At 39.8% G+C, this 21,114-nt stretch overlaps 1 protein-coding gene across 27 annotated transcripts in view; it reads right to left on the bottom strand.

Annotated features, from left to right (window-relative positions):
* Window positions 1-21,114, bottom strand: part of PCDH15 (protocadherin related 15) — a 535,558-nt gene that overhangs the window by 17,435 nt on the left and 497,009 nt on the right. For 24 of the 27 annotated variants that reach the window (XM_083844291.1, XM_083844317.1, XM_083844318.1 and 21 more), the window contains 3 exons: window positions 14,756-14,932; window positions 8,207-8,425; window positions 4,263-4,373 (listed from right to left, as the gene is read on the bottom strand). In XM_083844291.1, the coding sequence (XP_083700417.1) occupies window positions 4,263-4,373; window positions 8,207-8,425; window positions 14,756-14,932 (507 nt within the window). The other 3 variants (XM_083844305.1, XM_083844307.1, XM_083844309.1) reach the window with 2 other exon arrangements.

Here is a 21,114-nt window from a genome sequence, read left to right as displayed (position 1 = left end):
CAGAAGTATCTGTATGTGTACCGATTTCATCTCTGCATCATGTTAGCGAAGCGAAAAACCCTTGTAGTCAGATAACATTTAACTTCTAGTCTAAAAGTAGGATGTCTCACCATTTCCTAGAATTTACCTAGCACCTCTGAGTGACTCATTAACCTACCTTCCTCAAGGACTTTTAATACCAAACACTACTGAGCAAACTTTAAGATAATCAGTACTTTAAAAATCAGTATCCCCAAACTGCCTCCTAGAAAACAGTGCCCTTAGATCCCTATTTTAAATAATGCTTACCTGAGACTGAAAATAAACTTATTTCCCCCCAACTATGAAAAATTTAGGATATTGGCCAACTCCAGATACAGCTAAAAGTGAAGCACTTGATACTTTCAAAGAAATGATTCCCCCCTCATTCAGATGAGACTGCATCAAAATGCATTTCCATCACTGCCATATACAATTTTATTTTATTGTACCTAAACAGATCCCTGTCTAGTACAGAGATGCAAGAAAACGGTCCTAAAAATGATACCTACTCTATAAGCTCTGTGAAATTTTAAGTATATCTGCAAGACAAGCTATAGGGAAGAATATGATGGTGTAAGGGGGCATTATGGTAGAGTGGGGAGTAAAGGCAACATTAACATTACCGCTTTTGTGCAATTCAATTGGAACTTCACTGCCTTTGTCATTAGGTAAAGATACTTTGCGGCTACCCCATGCATTGAATGCCTCATTGAAAACCTTCCCCTTGCCTTAAGCAACTGCAGCTAAAATATAGCATGAGAGTAATGACATTTATACAAAAAATTACCACTAAAACTATTTTTAGAGTCTCTTGAGCTGTCTAACAGTTTTCCAAAAATTTCTGAGTTAAAAATTCTTATTTTTACAAAATTTGAGTCATATTCTTTTAACTTTTGGAAAAAAAAGGAATAGTGGAAAAAAATAACAATATTTTCCATTTTGACATGAATGTTGGAAGAAGCTGTATTAGACCTCTTGGACAGATTGCTCCATTATGCAGATATTTTTTATTTCCTTTTTTAATTATTATTATTTTTTGACACCCCCTCCTCCCCTTTTTTTTATATATATTATAGATCTGAAAATATTACTCAATCTAAATTACTGGAAACTTAACCTCTAGTGGTTAAACATTCCCTAAAAAAACTGGAAATGTAATTTAATAATTCATACGTAAAAATCCCCTGAATGTTCACAGTTAATATTAGAACACATTTGCTTTTTATTTTTTTTTCTTGTTTTGGCTGGGAGATGACTCACAGAGAGAAACTACAGCCTCCCATTTGTCATAGGGACCCAGGAGGATCGAGAAGAACCACTGTACAGCATACAGGGCTCACTGTCCCATTTGTGAACCCTCCCAGCAAAGCCACAGAGGATTACGTTAGTGAATAAACTCTTCCTCAGGCACTACAGTTCTCCAAAAATCATTATGCCTTTGGGCAGAACATAACCATATACTGTAGATAACTGTTCTAGTGTAGAGTTGGTATGAAAAATAATTGATTTCACACTAATAATAAACTAACTCTTCATTCTCAAGCAGCATACTTTAAGATTGGTCAAGCATCCTCTATCTATTTAGAGACGAGAGAAATAAATGATTCTGAACTTGAAGGACACCCTCCAGTAGAAAGCTCATGCAAGATGACATAACCTTTATGCTACTGGAATGGATTATTTCAAAAGCTTCTTAGCTCCTTCCTTGCTTCATATGAGCTCTCTCACAGATGAGGTTATCCTGAAATCTTCTTCTGTTTATGTATGGGTATTTTAATCAATGAGAAACTTCAGCTCGCCAGTATGAAGCCTATTTGTGTAAACTGAAAGATGAGTACCTGTCTAGCAAGGAATTACAAATAGCTGACTAAAAAAAGATTTTGCTTCCATCCAATTCTAATATTTTAAGTACATGACCAGAAAGCAAATCTCCTGTGTGCGCACTCAGGATTTTAAGGATTTTATTGTTTTAATTCTTTTTCACCTTAGTATGACTATTTGGCCTCAGAAATAATACCATTCAAGTTCAGCAATCATACTTCATTTCTGCTTCCTACAAAAGGATAAAGAGGAATACAAGTATTGAAACTTCACAGTAAATGTCTTTCCTGTACTTGATCAATGGACAAATAAAAGATGAGTTTCAGATTGCAAGGTTTAATGGGAACTAAGGTAAGGAAAACTAGCATTTCTACTAGCTACGAATATTAAGACAATGAAATGAGCTTACTTACTGATGCCTATGTGTCCAGACAGAGAAAAATGAAAATTATGAGACAAGGTAGATTTAAAACTGAAGAGCTTAGTTTCATTTCATTTGCTATAAACACCAAATTAAGAACACAAGACACAAGGCAGTACTGCAAACGAAAGGACAACTACACACAGGAAATATTTTACTAAACTTCATGTCAAAATTTAATAAAAGGTATTTCCTAAAGAGTAATTTCCTACGTTATACCAGTGCCTTGAAATCAAATAGTTGACAGAAAGAATGTGTAATTTGTACTTATTTTTATTGAATTGTGTGTTTTTTTAATTTGTTTTTTTAATCCTAAGGGTATTCATTTAACTTTTAAGGATTTTTACTCATAGATGTTTGATCAGTTCCTTAACGTAGCTGTATGCAAAGACATCTGGGAGAAAGTATTCTAAATATGGGATCTTTTTTTGGTGCTGTGAAAAACTATTATTTATCAAAATGAATATAAATCTAAATTTGAATTTTGCACACCTATAAATTAGCACCTACATGTTTCAGTGCTAAAAAGTAATATTAATAATAATAATAATAAAAAAATATCTTTGCAGGTAAAATAACCCAGCATAATGAAGCTTGATCTGGGTTTAGCAGAAGGTATTCATTCATTGGAGTACAAAGCGCAAATTCATCTATAGGGATATCCAATTCCCAATGATAATCAGCTTTATATCACTGCCAGTAAAATCAGCAGAAGTCATTTGTTAGTTTCAGTAGGAATTTAGTAAATGCAAAAGAAATAGGAATTCTATCCAGCAGGGCATTTCACTGCATGCATAAACGTACAGACGTGATCCCATTTGGTTTGCAGTCAAAGTGCTCACATTCAAAGATGTGACTATATGCTATTGTCAAACAGTTTTTTCCTCTCTTCCTGCCCCAGAAATAACACTTCACAAAGGCAAAAGGTATAGGAGGAAATCCAGCAGTTCGGAGAAACTATTCTTGCTTCAAGTATAGCTCCTGTATCTACATAAGAAAGCTCAAGCTCTGGCATCATTTCGAGCACGGAGCCTGCTCTCAGATGGCTAAGAGGTAAAGCAGCAGTGACAGGCATTGTCACACCTCCTTACCATTTAATAAACTCAATCACGGCATCTGTGACATTTCAACACTCTGAACAAAACAAATAATGACTGAAAATACAGAAGTTGGAAGTCCTCAACAACACCAGTGGCTCCGTCTCCCTGCCTCCAAACATTATTATTGCTGTACTCTTCAGCGTTACCCATTTTTAAAATATAAACATTGAAGAGTAAGTCTGGAAAGCTGATCAGCAACACCCTCTGCCCCACCCCCTCAGTACAGTACAAATATTAATTGGCTCTTCTCTACTGTAATGTTCTCATATTGAGAGTTAAATTGTTGTTGGAGTCCATAAATTTCAGATTTACAAAGGCATGAAAAGATAGGCGTCTTTGCAATGTTATTATATTACAAGCATCTAACAGGTAAAAGACATATCCAGTGAACTGCCAGTTGTTTCTCTACATTGATAGTTCCTTTATGTTTAAATTTAATTTTCAAAATGGTTTTAATTTTAAAACAACAACAAGAAAAGAAAAAAAAAAAAACCAGAAGTTTTGGTGCAGCAATTTTATTAGATGTGTTTAGTCAGCAGCTTTGGAAAATGTTGGCCTGGATTTTTATAAAGGAGCCATCCTGGCTCCCCCTCTTAGCGATGGCCTGCTGTAGGCTCTAGAAAAAACATCTGGTTATGCCTTGCATTTTGCCAACTAAAAACCTGTTAAAGATTCCCCTGTGCATTAAGAGAAATCGCCGTTAGCAGGTTAAATGTTTATCTCCTTACAGAGAACTTCTATTTATTTTCCAGATGTTGGAGAACCCCAAGCAGCTGGAGAAACATCCCTTCATGAAGAAAAGCTTTTTTGACATTGACTGCTGGAAGTGGTATCCCTGCAAAGTGAATCATGGCTTCGGTCACTATCAATTATATTGATGTATTGCAAGGAACACTTACATGGTGCTGTCGCCAAGCTCTTCATAGAGGTTGTTGGCAGCGGTGCTGGCTGGTTTGCCTGCCGGTAGGGCCATCTGGATTCTTGCAGTCTTTGCGCACTCAGCCTGTCGCCTTCAGGAAGTCGTGCAGGGTGGAGAAATACACTCAAATTAGAAGCACTCTATACCCTAACATAAACTGAAATGAAAAGTTTTCTATGTTTTTTTCCTGCAGTTTTCAGAACATTCCTGCCTCTCATCCTCATAGAGAAGTAGTAACATGAGAATTTTTACCCATCTTTTGCACCTCCCCACTATTTGTTCTTTCTTCAGGGAACCTCAGCACCCACCCTGGACAGACGCCTCCTGACCCCAGCACTGCCACTTTGCAGCATGCACTTCCAGGCAATGATGAACGCGCTAGCTCTGACACTGCTCTCGTTAGCAGGTTTATTATACTGGCTGCCCAGGGATAACGGCAGGGAGAGTAAGCTCCTTTGACTATTTTACTCAAATGCCAAGAGACTATAATTTTAAATACAAAAAACTCTGGCAAAGTTTAATTCATCACTTACAACTCCTTTCTCATTATAGTTGACTGCTAAATTTCAGTCTCAACATTTTTCCTAAGATTTTTTTATGGGTAAATTCACTGCAACAAAACAAAACAAACAGAAAGAAAAACCACACAACTCTATTTTCTACTTAGAAAATACAAACTACGGTTCCTCATTTGCACCCCAGCCTGACATGCAGTTGCTTGCTTGAGGAATACCACACACAGATTAATATTTTTCCTGTCCTCTGAAGGAAACAGGCTATGTCCTGAACAGTGGTATCTTAAATGCATGTTAGTGTGCAATAAGAAAAGGCCCTGAGTGGCCATACACGTAACACTCGAAAGCCTTGCCATACAGAATGTTCAGAAACAAACTGGAGTGTAGGAAGTAAGTCTCACTGACTGTCAGTTACCCTTTTAAAACTGAACACGAGTAAGCCCTCAGAATTTCTATGCAAGCATTTAGAAACAAAGCAGAAAATAAATACTTACTCTTTGAATCTGTTTTGTTATGCAGAAAAAAGATGAGGAGATAAAATGGAAGGTTAAATTAATTCTGTTTGTAACAATTGTCCTAAACAGTGAAACTAATAGGAGTAATAAACTAGATGCTACTTAATTATTCCACACATAAAATTACAGAATTAATGACATGTTTAAAGAATCGTAATTTCCAGAGCTGAACAGTGAGTGTTTAGCTGCTATTTACAATACTCTTGAAACAATTCTGCAGTTGGTATAAGCATGAATTACAGCAGGGAAAATTGCTTTGGGCTTACAGAAAACAAATCCCTGCCACACATACAGACAGAAAAGAAAAAGACACAAAACCAGGATCTACCTTGTCATATTTCGTTAGCCAATAGAATATTAGAGATGTGTTTTTATAACTGCTTTCTCTCTTTAAAATGTTTTGAGAATGCTACAGAAAATGTCTTCAGTAGTGAAAGAGTATTATTTTCAGTTTCTATTAAGAAAACAACATTTTTTGTGATTAATAGTGTGTTACTTATACTTAGCTTCTGGGGTTACATTGAATAGTGTATTTCTAAGACACTACATAATAGCAAGGAATAATGAGTTTCTGGCTTGTTTACAAAAGCCATAAATGTAGGCATTGAACTGCACTTTGACAGTGGTTATTTTATACTTAGAAGATAACTCATTTAATTTAAGTAGCACTTTTACAAAATTTAGTAAGTAAAATTAATCCTCTGAATGTTAACTTGATCATGGGTCTGGAAAGCACTGAAAAATGCACCTACTGCACATAAAAAGTTTTAGCAGTGAGAAAATATTAAAAATTTCCATTATATGTGCTGTGATTATGACAGTTAATTTTATTATTTATTTAATGATAAAAATAATATAAAACAATGTATAATTTATATATTATAATCTCTACACTCAAAGGCAGTCTCGAGTACCTCCTTTGTCAGAGTGTTATCAGGAAAAATACTGAAGCTCCTTTCAAAGAGGAGGAAAAGGCTGTAATGCTGTTGCTATTTATTAACAGTAAAATGCCTTTTATTTTCTTTGATCCTCTTCACTGATACCTTTTCCATAAAGGTGTAGTTTAGATTGGTCTGCTCTGAATCCAACTCCAAGTTGTACTTCTAGACAACTAAAATGTGATTTTTGATGAAGTTAGACAGATTCCTTAAAGCCCTTAAAAGACTGTTAATCTCCTTTCATTATCTAACAGGCACCAAGGAGAAATTTTGCTATTACCTTTCTTAGAGAACCAGGCCACTTGGATAATAAAAACAGTAATCACCAACTAGTGGTAGGTTGGGCTGGTTCAGTAGTGTTTCACTGGAATCTAACAGCTAACTTTACATATGAACGATAGACATAAAGCAGCTTTGAGATGTGCTGCCATCCCACTGGTATGAAGTTTGTCAAGCACTTCCAGACTTCTGTAAAAGATTTTCTGCTTTGACCCAAACTGTTTGGAGAAATTGGGGTGTAAACGCAGTCCAAAGAACCTGCAGTAGCCATTAGAAAATGGCTGTTCTTGCCTACTTTTCTGATGTCACCATGGAGAGTGCTTTCAGGCAGGCTACTATTTTGTCCATGTAGGATAAGCTTTTCCAATAATGAATAACATATCACAGAATCACAGAATCATCTAACGTAGTACTTTCCAAATGGCAAATTCCATTCCAAATTTCATATTCCAAAAAAAACTCCAAATGGCAGTGCAGAAAGGAAAAATGCAGCGTTTAAATCCCACGTGGAATGCTGTACTATATTAAACCTATTGCAGCATTCAAATTGTAAGTGCTCTATGGCAACACATGCACATCAGCTTGTCTGTGCCCTCTCCTCCCACAGACTGCTGCAACACTGCAGCGGGAGTCTGCAGAGGCGCTGCCACTTCACTGCCCTTGATGTAACGAAGGGAGCAGACGACAAAGCATTTCTCAGAAAGCAAACAAACGACCGAAAAAACAAATGAAAAAATCCACCATGGCTCTGGGAACCCCATCCTTCCTGGTCCTACAGAGCAAAGGTTTCCCATGATAAGGGCATATTGCACTCTATCTAGTTCACCGATTTTTAAATGGAGATAGAAGGGCATGGAGATACAGATGGATGTATGCACAAGTTGAATACAGCTTGTTACTGGAGAAGATGCATGGAGTTATTTAGGTTTTGGTTTTGCAATGATTGATAATTTTTTGCTCTGAATATGCATATGGAATTAAAAATCTTTCATAATAAGCTAAAGAATTTTTAGTGGACCTGAAACAGTCCATTTCATAGGAACTAGTTAGCGATGTTGATCCTTTAATTAGTGTACCAGCCCCATGACTTAAAACTCTTGAGTCTATGAAAGGTGAATGAAAATATCAAGCAGGTTATTTCTGGTTATGCTGACTTGAATAGCACTAACATGGCACAAAATCAAATTTTCATTAAATATTTGCAATTAAGAAGCACACAGATAGAGAAAATATATAACTGAATATTTTAGGATTTAAACAAAAAAACAGTTGAGTCCTCCTCTTATTTTGACTGAGCTACGCAATTTGATCTTTGATTCACTTATTTAACCAGCACTATTTTCTTTATTTTTTATTTTTATTTTTTGGCATGGAATTCAGTTTTAATCTACACTTGCATTTCAGATGTCTGGCTTTTGATCTTGTTCCAGCATGACTTCCAGAACAGTTACTGCAACTCAACTTAAGAAAGAATAACAAGATGCACTTCCCGTGCATCTCATCTTTCCATGCAAAGTCCCCATTAAGCCTTAACCAACTAGTGTGATGGAAGGGATGTTACAAGTATTTCTCCGTACGTAGACTAGCAATAAAGGAAAGTTTTCAAAGCAGCTCAGCTAAGAAATGTAGCATCCTTACTACAACATTGCTGTTACAAAAAGGAGTCAGAATACTTACTGTCTGTAGCTGACCATAACAATTAAAATAGCCGGCATACAGCAGAGGATGATAATGACAGCCAGAGCGAGGAGTGCACCTTCCGTGTAGCCTACGGCTTGTGCCTGCTTCTTGACATTTGCTACCACGTCTGGGGTGCGGATCTCCAGGATGCGTCCCCCCTGTCCCAGGTACGGCTGGAACTCTTTATTGATATCCAGCAGTTTGCCATCAAGGAACCTTCAATTTCACAAAAGAAAACTATTACAGCCAACCTCATTAACTGTGTTTGAATTACTGCAGTGTTGGGTTAATAACTATGCTCTGATAAAGCACATACCTCTCCTTTATGTGCTTAAGAATATCAGTAATTCCCCATAATCCCCATGTCAGTGATAACTCCAACGTACTTAATGCCAGAACACAGTTCAAACACTGAAAAGGGGCAGTGAGCTGAAGCTTATTCTCATTTCTAGGGGCAAAAAGTTCTCCATGCCATAGAGAACAGCATAGCCAACAGTTTGCTTTGTGCTTTCTCCTTCAGTGCGGAGGATTAACTAACCCTCCTGCACACACCCCTAAAGACTGGTCTGGCCACAAGTTGAACTTGATGCTAAACTAGAGGCACCTAATTTTTAAAGGACTTTCCTTAGTTTCTTAGGGTAATGTTTTTGGTTGGTGATCCGTCCAGTTTGTTCCCTTTTAACCTTCCTCTCAATATTAAAAATAAGGTGATATGGAAAACTTTTATCTGGAAAAATTACTAAGATTAATAATCCTCTCCTCACATGGCTGCATCAATTTGGAACCTTATTCTTGCATCTGCTCTGCCTAGTTAGCCTCCATGTCTCTGCTATTTTCTTACAACATAGTGGTAATACTATGTACTGAATTATTTGAATAAGACTTCTGACTCTCCTTCCTAAGGACTTCTCAAGGATGGCAACAGGAAAACACCAAGGGACAATGATAAGATGAACTCATCTCGAGTGGGAGTGAACATCTGAGTTGTTGATCTCTTAAAAGATGGCACAGCATGTTGTTTTTTTTTCACTGGCTTCAAGCTATTTTAGAGCAAACTCTCCATTAGTGATTTTTTTTAGGTGGAACCTGTAGCAACATTCCTGAAAGATATAGAATTGCAAGGTGGAGGAGAATAAAATTTTAGAAAATAATCTTGTTTCCTTCAAGACTTTTTTTTTTTTAAATAAGATGAAGTTTACCTCTTCTGGCATTTCACACCTCTATTAAAAGGAAAAGCACTAACTGCAAATAATAAGTTTTCGTTTAAACTTCACAGGTTATCTGAACACTGCCAGACACCAGAACAATCTTGACTAATGGTAATAATTACAGGAGCAATATGGTATCAAAAAGATACTGGTATTAAGTAGGCCTACCAGACACACAGTTAAGACAGTTAAATCCTATGGCAAAAGTGGGGTATTAGCTAGTCGGGAACTCTTGTCACTGCTTGTAACCTACAGTGATGTCCATCTTCCATCTAACTTCAGATTTTGTGCATCACTAGGAGAGGACTTTGAAGAAGAGTTACAAAGCAAAGGACTAGAACAGTACCTGAAAGAGCAAATGTGGTGGAACAAGTTCAGTATGTGATCTGATAATTGGCAGTTTCAAGAGAAGCAGCTAAATGTAATCCTAATCAAGTTATCTTATTTCCCATGTAACTGAAAATACTCTCCCATATGACTCTGACAAAAAAAAAAAAAAAAAAAAGGCAGAAATTTGCCTTTGGGGTTGTTTAGGCCAGGGCTGTAATTTCCAAAGGAAAAGAAAAATTGTTGGATCACTTTTGGAAGTGAGGGCTGACTCTTTCACAAGCCGCCAAGTAGTTTCCTTGAACTCCAGCCGTAAAGACCACAGTGGGAGGCACCCACTCAGATGGACAAGGATCCTGCTGGCCCTAAGCTATAGCAAAATCCCCCCTCTGTCCATGTACACAGGTTTTCCTAGAAATTGCTGGGAAAAGCACAGATTAAAAAAAAAAAGACCAACACAACAACAAAAAATATTCTGAAACAATTTCTGCATATTAACTCTGGATGTCTAAAAGTAGTCTGAAATAGCTTTTATTTCATTTGGATGATCACAAGACAAATTACACTCCTAAAAGACCACTTCTTAAAGGCTGTTCATTTCTTAGAATTGATTTCCTCTCAAACAAATTCATTTACTGATAAATTCTCATAGCATTCGTTCATCCCCACTTTTTTCTAACTTCGGAAAGGACACACTCTGATCTGTGTGTGTAATCTATCAGCTGGATCTCCTGACATGCAGAGCAACCATCCCAAATGGCGAAATACTGGGTACCAGTTCTGTGATACCAGCTTCAAAGAGGAGCAGTGACTACTCACAGACTTGCAGTCTCACAAAACCAACCCAAAGCATTTTTGAAGAACTGTTTCCCTTTGTACTGCTGTGCTCTACTAATATTCACAACTGATTCCTTGATTTCTTCTACAAAGCATTTTCTGGGTAATTAAGCAAAAATCCCTTTTCTCTGCCTGAAGACCCGCAACGATGGTTTGCAAGATTATAAACCGAGTACAAATGGATCTCTAATTCTTTTGTTGTACACTAGGTGTCACTGCTGCACGTTACACATCCTTTTAGCTGGCCAAAGACATCATTTCAGCTAGGACAGCATTAAATCTCTGCAAGATTTTAAAAGTCTCTCTTAAAAATTCTGTTAGCATTTTCTTGACAAACCCTGTTTTACAAGGTTCGTAACTCAACTGTTCACGTTCTACTCCATGATGAAACATGATACATTGTGCAAAAGATTCAGACGGGCAAAGTATTTTATTTTTAATGGTGGACATTTTCCACCTAATATATGCAGGACAAATTTTCTAGATGCAACTTTTTTATGCTCTAATAAATCGAACCTTCTTTCATATAAAAGATTAAGAAAAACGAGGCTGATCATTTCAGTCTGTAGTATTATCTAAGAGGCCTCAAAGCCTTATAGGAGTTTGGCATAAAGGGAGGAAATATCAAAGCAGTTACTATTCACACATTTTTTGGTCTAACAAGACAGGTTCCTGGTTAATAAAGATGTCAGGTAACCAGATGTAAGAGTCCTAAGGAGAAGTATGAATCTCTCACTGCATATCAGTCTTACAGAGCACAGGACAGGGAAAAATCAGCATCTCTTGAGAGAGACATAGATTTTCCCCGGCTGGCAATGAGGAACGCAGGGCAGCTGTTTTACTGATGATTTCTAAACCACGTTTTTGTTTTCCACCCATTTTGCCTGAATACAAATATGTGGGATTAGGCTACATGTTTGGGACTTTTGGACATGAGGCAGTCACCTGTTCAAAACAGCCTGTTGGTGAGCATGGCATGTCCTGTGCATGCACATTGGCATTACTCCAGCACAACCAGAGCGTGCTGCAGTTCTTCTGTCTCCTCCTTTCACTTACATTCCTTATTACTAAATTAAGTTTTTAAAATTGGAGGCCCATCTCTGACTTTGCAACCTTTCTTCCATCACATCCAGTCTCTTAATTGAAGCCTCTGCCAATTAATCTATTTTCTGCTAAGATCCTTAGCAGATTCCTGGCTGGCAGAAGGATGTTTGTGGTTCTTGCCAATCCCTTCCCAATGAGAACACCACCACTGCCGTGTGTCCTGTAATCCCTCTAAAGATCTAAATTCCAGGGAAGATGGTCACAGAAGGGGTTTATATTTAGATTTGAGCTGAGTCAAATCTCTTGAGGCTGCCAGTGAAAATTTGTTAACTTCAGATTTCATGCTATAAAACTCTTGTTTCATTTCTCTCCTTTACTTTTAGTAAGCTGACCCTTACTCACCTCTACCCTAAAGCCAGGGAAGCATTCCCCAAGATTGTGCTGATTTACATATTTAAAAGCTTTTGAAGAGAGGGCAGAGAAAAAATAATAATAATAATAAAATGGTAAAAAAAACACCAGCAGGCACATGGAGCATTCTAATGAGATTGCTTCTAAGTTGATAATATCCCATACATTTTCAAATCAGAGGAATGAATAACGTTCCATTCGAGCTGGAAAATTTGCCTTTAACCTATCTTAACTCTATTCTGTGTATTCCACTGTACACACAAACATCCCCAAAGACATCCCTACATTCTCAATGGGCACCAAAATCAAAGGGATGCATTTTCTGTCCGTGAAGAGAGTCTGCAACAGGAAGATATCTTTCTTAGGGACCTGAAAGAACAAACTGCCTCCATGCAGAGGCACTAGCTCACTTTCTTATTCCAATACTAGAGTTGCAGAGTGCTTTTTCCAAAGAGAGGAAGGAACAAAAGGGTGACAGAGGATTTTCAACTGTCATCACGGTCACATAAGTTTTCTGAACCTGGGCAGCACAGAATAATGTCTTTTAGACCTTGAGTATTTTTAACGGGATCCCACCTCAGCCATACTCTAAACTGGAAGAAAACCCAGCCCTCAATGGATTTACAAACTGTGGAAGTGGAGAAATAACAAGTAGGACGAATTGCTACCAAAAATGAAGACACTCCATTCTGGGAACTGGCAGTAGACAAGTGAACACAAACTCCCAATGCATCGCTTAGACTGAAAAAGACTTTATGACCCTGGAGATGCCTACAAACAAAAAAATATGGTCAGCAGAAGGAAGGAGGATATCTTGCCTCTTTATTTGCCACTGCTTTGAAAACTACCTCTGCTAAACTGCGTCAGACTTTTATACTGCTAGTTCAGAGAGAGATGCTGCAAGACTGGAAAGGGTCCAGAGAGACTAAGTGATTAAAAAACTTAAAACATTTCTCAGAGTGCAGAGCACAAAGAACTTGCCAAAAAAGAAAAAAGAAAATTAACAGAATGATGTGATCATAATCTTAGGCTTTGGGGGGAACGAGAAATTAAAAGCACCAATAGTGTGCTTCAATCTAGCACCCAGAGTTATAGCAAAACACAATGACTGCACTTAGACGTATTTATTTTTTTTTAAAGTCTACTTTTTGACAGTAAAAATAATTACCACTGCAGTAACACTATGAAGGTTGTAGTTGATTGGATTTTCTCCAACAGTTCCTTTGCTGAAAGACGTGCTCAAAGCAGAATTAATTCTGGGAATTCCTATGATCTTTATTATACCAGGCCAGACTGATCACAGTGATCTTTTCCAAACTATAAACTCTGAATATATGCAGAGATTTAGTATGCTATAATTCATCTGTACTAAATTAAGAGCTCGGGAGAACAAGCCCTTTTTCAATCATAGTTCACTGAGATGGCTCACAGCCATTTACTTAACAGGCTGCTGACTGACATGCTGCTTTATGCCATCATTGAGCAGTCTGGTCTAGTTTTCACTGAGATAAAAAGCAAATGCATAGGTGAAACTCACGCAAAAACAAACCAAAAGATCGTGTCTGCTTTAGAGGAAGAACTTGATTACCATTTTCCCTGTTTTGATACATATGCAGAATGCTGAAACAAAAATACAGTTCCTAACAAGATGGTTCTGTGACCGTGTTGATACCCTGGCAGTTGAATGGGTTGAAATACTGATTTTGTAACAAAACCTACTCGCCCCTAGTGATGACTCAGAAAAAAAAAATAATGCAAAGAGATTATATTAATTTTGTTTTCCTTACCTATGTAACCTCTGGCTTCTCCAAGTTTTTTTTTTTCCAAGCAGGCAGAGAACAGAGCTGCATGTCAGCACGTTGTCTCCCGGGAGCTCTGCTAAGGTGCAGAACCCCGGGCAGGGGGGCACCCTATCAAACCTGCCACAGGGACAAGAGCTGGCCCCACCACAGTCAACATGCTGTGAGCACAAACCCATCAGTAAAAAGCCTCTTGTTTTTTATGCAACACTGGAACTTAACTGCAACTTTGGAAATAGATCGAAAAGACAAAATAACGTCAAATTGTGTATGTAGGTGGTCTGTCTACTGGTTCTCCCCATCTCTAACAGCTGATGGGATGTCCGCATGCAGATCTGTCTGCCCAGCCCACTGGGGACCTGTGAGCACTGCTGATTTCCTGCATGTAGATGCACACCCTGGTCATGTCCCGATGGCTGTGCTTTGGACCAGGTACACACCACCTCTTTTCTTTTCCTTTCCCTTCCCTTCTCTCTTTTCTTCTCCTTTGGTTTCTACAAATAAAAGAATGAAGGAGATACGCTCCCAACAGAAACTGCAGAAAGCCTGAAGGTCAATAACTGGAGAACCAAAGCCCTTGCCTGGAGATCACCAAGCAGTTTTGGTACACAGAAAGTAAATTCCTTCAGAGAATTTAAACTGGAAGCTGCTCTCCAGAGTGAAGCAAATGTATTGCAAGCTCTCATGGGGCAAGGTCTACATCACACATGCTGGGGCCATTCACTTCAGGGGAATGGACTGAACCTAGTAAGAAGTAAACTCCCAAGCTGCATGTACCGTAGATGTAGGTGTTGTACACCAGCTGCTTCAATAGATTTTTTCTGTTCCCATTGTGTTGAACCACTTACTAACAGCGACAGACCCACAGGCTTCAAAACTGTCCTTAGAAGCATAAGAAGAGTGACAAATAATATACTCACTTAAAAAGTTCGTTCCTCATTATAGCTCGATTTGTTTGCGGGTCGATCGCATAGACCATGAGGTCAGACTTTGTATAATCCTCTTCAGAGTACCCATCCCCAAACCTCCGTGCACCAATGGATTCCACCACAACTGTCGCACCTGGAATCTGATCCTGGACATAGCGTTCCAAAATCCTGAAAACGAGATGGAGCCAGAAAGTTGCAGTGATTTATTTGTGCTGATCGAGACTGACAGCCTGAACGAGATACTAACAGACAAAAACCACTGGCTTAGAGCTCTTTTTGGAAACCTCCACTCCAATATAGACTCTTAAATGCTCAACTCTTGGGAAAGCCTTAGCAGTGTTAGGAGAGGTCATCAGAAACAGTGTCCTTAAGTCTAGTTCTTTGTATTTTTGACATCAGTTGAGTTTTAAATGGCTCATGGGAAACACCAACTGTATTTCAAGAAAAAAAAAAAAAAAAAGCTGTCATCCTTTCATTAAGCTGTATGATTTCATAATCCTTCAGTTCCAGCATTACACAGGGTGCAGACAATAAATTTTCACCCTCAGAAACAACAATTTCAACCATTTTCTGTGGGATATTTCACCTGGCCCTCTAACATAGCACCTGATACTTCGGAGGGCATGAATAAGTTTTACAGCTGTAAGAAACTTGGAATATCAGGATGACAGGTTTACCACAGAACAAATATAATAAAATGCAGAAGTTATACAAGCAAAAGAAAGATAGGTTGATAAAATTTAGAGGCAGCTATGCCTGAGATAACAAGGGCATAACGACAATAAGCCAAACCAAATCTATCCCTTTTCCAAAGAGAAGGACTCATTACAAGCTGCCTTTCTATACTCTACACTCTGCAGATACGTATATGAATAAGAGTATGTCAATACAAGAGAACAATACAATTCTGGGGACATAGAATCTGTTAGAAGAGATGACATTTACAGTTTCATTTATTTATACGTTATAATTCTTGATGATGAATCAAACTTTTTTCTTTTTTTTTTCTGACTATTGAACGTCCACAAACATCTTAGTATGTGCTTTTGGAAGTAATTTTTCTGCAGCTTTCCATGAAGAACCGTTTATGGGATTAGTCATAAAATGTGGTCTGACTCCTAAAATATTCGAAAAAGGCAAAGTTACAATGGACATTTGCAGAATGTCCCTCTGAACGAAAAAATAGGCAGAGTCATGCTTGTGCCCAGCTGAATTGCCTTCAGCGTGTCTGCAAAAGCAACAAATCAATGGCACAAGGACATCACTGAGCACCTAAGAAGTTTCTGCACAGACACAGGCACAACCTGAGCCTCAGACATGGGGAGCTACAGGGAAGTTATAACTCACTACTGCTCTAACAAGCAACTTTAGAAAGAACAGTACCTTACCACAGTCAAAAATATATTTATTATTTCCTCCCTCCCTGTCTGATCCCCTGCTCCACTGGGGCCCATAAAATTTGCTGAGCTCCTGTAGCAGACTGCTTCTATGCATCTGCACTGCTGCGTATCCAACAAAGAAGAGATTTAGCGCTCAACAGCTCAGCTGTATGCGGTTCAAATCCTGCAGGCATCAGGCAGAACTGGTACAACCATCAGGACCGGCTGGGGCTGACAGGAGGGGTGGTGGGGAGCCGAACTCTGGCCAGAACGGATGGAGCCCGATGGAGAACAGAGAGCGGTTTACATGGTGACATCAGACGAGTCTGTCGGGCAAGGGCAGAACACATCCCAGGGAAAACAGGAAAACTACCTCTGCCCACAGACTGGCTAACTTGGGGAGGTTTACAAACTGGGACTCAGAAAGGTTGCCTGCAGACAGTTCTATAAACAAGGGCATAAAAGCTAATATCGTCGATACTGAATACAAGGACAAGGAATATGCAGAAATAAACAAGAGAAGCTGGAAGTCTAATAGCTCCATCAGAACTATTATGTGTTACAAATATATTTGAAATATATTATTTGAATCTGTAATAAGCTTTGTATTACAATACAAAGCAGTATTGCCATCTCATGACTTTTCATGATCACTGATTCACATTTATCCACCTCGTTACTCTGCTCTGTATGTGACAATTTAGCATACCCTTAAAATAGAGGCATGTCTCTAAGATTTTGAAAAATCCAAGTTTGTCAGACCCAGGCCTTAGTCTCTCTATACATAGTGAATATACACTGTCAGTGCAGAGCCATTTTTGTAGAAATAACAAGAAGTAGACTGGCTGACACACTGCTAGTTGACCAGTGGCCTGTTGCACTCCTGCTGCTTACTGCTATGGCAAACTCTGCTCATCTCTGAGCAAAGCCTTACGTCAATACAAGCTGTCTTTAGAAAGCTTTTATAATGCACATGGATTCACACAGACCAAGTATGTAAATCGTTTACCTCCCTCATTAGTACAGAATCACCTTCTGATACTGCAGGGGAGTTTCCTTTTGCTTCCTTGCACAGAGCTACTATTTTGCCCACTACACAAATGGTCTGTAAGGTTGGGCAGTTACAATGCAAGGTCACTTTCAGCAGAACTTGGTAACAACACTCCCTTTTATCAGAAATTCCTGGCATCGCTTCCGCTGGAGTTTGTTGGCAATTGGAAAAAGTGAAAGACAAATACCGTACTGCTATCAGACCATCAGGAATGGGTACGCTGCAGCAGCTGGCTTTAACTGACATTGCAAGACACACCACAAAGTACAGTGGAGTGTCAGTAGGACTTCATTTGAAACACACAAATTTCACGTTTTGGTTGAAATATATAATAAATGCACTGAAGACTGAAAAGCTGCAATTAAAGAATGCACTTAAAGACAGGGCAGTTCCCTGTGAAGCTATTTTAAAAGTCATTCACCTGAACTTGTAATACTGAAAAACCCTACTAAAAGTGGCTGCCTGCACGTAATACTTGACAGAAAACCAATTTTTAAAAAGCTTCCTTTAAGTAACAACAGCATTTGCAGTTACACTGTATTTATTAGCAAAAGTCAGCCTAAAATTCCTCTTGTTAATGCAATGAGAGTAGTTATCATCTCCCAACAGTGGTGTACATGAGCACTAGGACCAAACTTAAGCGGCAATGGTGCCTTCCTACTGCTCCAATGCCGGTTAGCTCTGCAGACATAATGCAATGAGCAGAAACATCTCCTAGTGCATCTTCATTCCTCCTGCTTTCTGAATTCCCATCAGCAATACAAATGGAGTGAAGTGAAGGACGAGAGGATTTTCACTATCACTGAGGACACAACGTGGCTCTAAATATTCTGAAAACTCATATACGGCTTTTTTTCCCATCTTTAGATGCAAGAGAAAGACAAAAGCAAAAACACCCAACCCCACAAAACCAAACCGCAGGGGTGTTGGTTCGCTGTGCAGCATTCTGCTTCCCAGAACGCTGCAGAAACCAGGAAACCAAAGCCTGAAGGCTGGGATGCAGCAGCTCGCTCCGTGAGCACCGTGCCCACGAGCAGGACTGACGCACCATGCTGCCTGGCAGGGTGAGCCTCCCGTGCCCAATCCAGGCAGAGAAGACCCCCACCGAGCACAGGATTACGTTGTGGGGTCAGCCTGGCATCGTGGCACCATGCTGCTTTCTCCCCACAGCTGCAAGGATCCAGCACGCCAGACATGCCCCTGCACGGGAGAGATCCTGACATGAGGCCTGCTACTGAGAAAGACACAAAGAACAAGCACGTGTAAGGCTCACTTGGAAACTTCTTTGAAAACCAGCGTGAAGGTCCACACAAATTGGTTAATTCACCTCAAAACGTGAGATACAGAGCCAGCCACATGAAAGCCCAGCAGCAACGGGAACCCTATGAGGCTCTACAGGGTACAACTGCAGCCAGGTTCCGTGGCCCTCCGCTGCCCCTGGCAGAGATGCACGAATGGCCCAAAAGCACCACCACAACGTCCTGGTAGGTTTATGCCCCTGGGCTGGACTGCTCAGCTGTATGCGTACCCGCGGAATCAGCACACAAGCAAAAGAAACTATTCGGTCTGCAAAACATCTAAGACTTTTGCTCATACCTGAATTTAATCAGGGCGCAAATTTCTTAGCAGAAAATTCTACAAAAAAACCCACAATGTTTCAGTTCTCTGGCAATTTGACAGCCTGCTGTGTTTATGGAGTTTCTGGAGCACGTCAAAATTATTTTAGAAATTAAAAGAAAATTTGTCTTTCCCTCAGGACTCAGAAATAACAGATACCATGGACTTTGAGATGCATGTGTTGATGACCAGATATTGTGTGCAATTTTGGCTCCTGCACTGAAAATCCTAGCTCCCCAGAACCGCTTCCAAATCCTAACAAATCCAAATTCTAGGTATTTGGAAGTGTAAGCAAATTCAGCAACAATGGACAGCAGAGAGCAGTCAGCTCTGCCAGTGCACATTAATACACACTTTTCAAGTGTTTCACACCTGAGTGTACTCTCCCAGTTTTGCTTGACTTCAGCCAAATTCTGGTTGTGGTGAGTTGTTGCAGGATTAGTACCGGGCAGCTAACCAGCTAGATATTTTCAGCTGCACTTTCAGGAACAGACAGGGCCTGTTCTGGCCTTGCTGCGCAGCTGCTCACAGCTTTGCAGGGTGAGGCAGGCGGACCCCAGCCGCTGCCCCCTTCTCGCAGCACCAGCACCAGCCCGCAGCCCAGCCACGGTACCCCTGGGGTGGTGCAGAGCTGTCCTGAGCCTGCCTGCACTGCTCGAAACCCTTCCTGATCAGCTCCATCAGCACTCGGCCTCTTTTTGCTGTTATGTAGAATAAAAAAGCTGGAACTGGGGTTTATTTCAAGCCTGATAATATTGCTTCTTTATAAAATGCCTTCTGACAAGGATTATTTTTACTATAATCCACAGAATACAAATGTGACACAAAGCATGCATCTAAGAAGGAAGTAGCAACACTGAGCCAATTTACTCTGTGTATAACAACATTAAATTATTTAGAAAACAACCCAGAGACAATGTCTTTATACCTAGTTACCCTAATCCTATAAAAGCATATTTCATTGTCCAATATAAAGGAAATTTGCTTTCTTACATACTGCTGAAGTTTGTGGTGTGCTTATCATGCACAATCCCATCCTCCAAAAACCCTACAGGCTCTCTGATCGTTTATTTCAGTATCATTTCCCCAGTTGCAGAAGGAACATCACGCTATGCTCACCCAAAGAGTAACACCTGGACACATCTGGACTTGGACCCAGAAGACTTATCTCCACATCTCAGTGCAAAAAGTTTCTTACTGCAATAGTAAGCAATTCCAAACAAAAGCAGAGGTTTACAGCTTTTTCTGAGAAGCCATGCGCTGCATTACAGAGCTTGAAAGACTGCACGCCGGCAGAGTGACGTGCGGTATTAGCGGGGAGGATAGGGCTGAACCAGAGCCTCCCAGCTGACAGGGGAGCACCATGTGGAAAGGCCAGAGCTGAATAAGCTTTGGTCTTTATCAGCTAACTTAATAAAGCTCACTTAACACCATTAGCTGTCCTGATCGCAGTGGAGTCTAAGATCAGCTAAGAAGCGGACTGGGCTCTGTTAGCACCACACACAGCTACAGCCACAGGACGTGCGTTCTCCAAGCAAAGCCTGACGTAATGTGGGTATGAAATACAATGCGGCCACTTGGAGGCAAATGTCACAGTCGCTAATCTCATTATCAACTTGCTGATTTTGCAATTTGCTTTAGAAAGAAACAATGCAGGACACAGAAGTCAAAGGGGAAAAGGCAGAGGAGGGGCGGGCTCAGCTGACAGCATCAGAGAGTGCCGAGGCAAAGCACACGGCGGCTGTGGCAGTACAAGTGGCTCACAAACGCTTTGACCAGGGGAGGAAAGCCACTGCCAGCTGCACAGTGCTTAATAGACAGCTCTGCCACCACCTCAACATGCAAGTTGACTCAGCTGTAATTTTAGGCATAATTCAGCCATTATGTGGCAAAAAAACATAACGCAAGCAAAAGAACCATACTTCTATGTGCAAACTACTAAGTCTGCATGATTTCTACACCGCAACCAAATCCAGCAGAAGACACAGGCTCATTTTCTTCTAATTCTTGGAGAAAGGACAAAACAAACAAACAATAAACCATTTGGTTGAAGGTTTTAACAACTCGACTACCTTCGGAGGCACCACATTTCCAAACAAGCATCTCTAGGGTGGCGCACCCAAGGAGGAGCTGTGTCTGACTTCACTGAAGGTGCCAAGAATGCTGGCAACCCGCTGATGTCTCCTGACATCTAATTCCATTATGTGCAGCCACATTTTGATAAGTACATTGCATTTCAAAGGCATTCACTCACACTTCTGATTACTGAACGTACTGTCATTCTATCAAAAAAGAAAGAGGGG

Source organism: Anser anser, assembly GCF_964211835.1.
Source record: "Anser anser genome assembly, chromosome: 7".
Lineage (NCBI taxonomy): Eukaryota > Metazoa > Chordata > Aves > Anseriformes > Anatidae > Anser > Anser anser.
The sequence above is the reverse complement of the archived record's forward strand: the minus strand, read 5'-3'. Positions and strand labels throughout refer to the sequence as shown.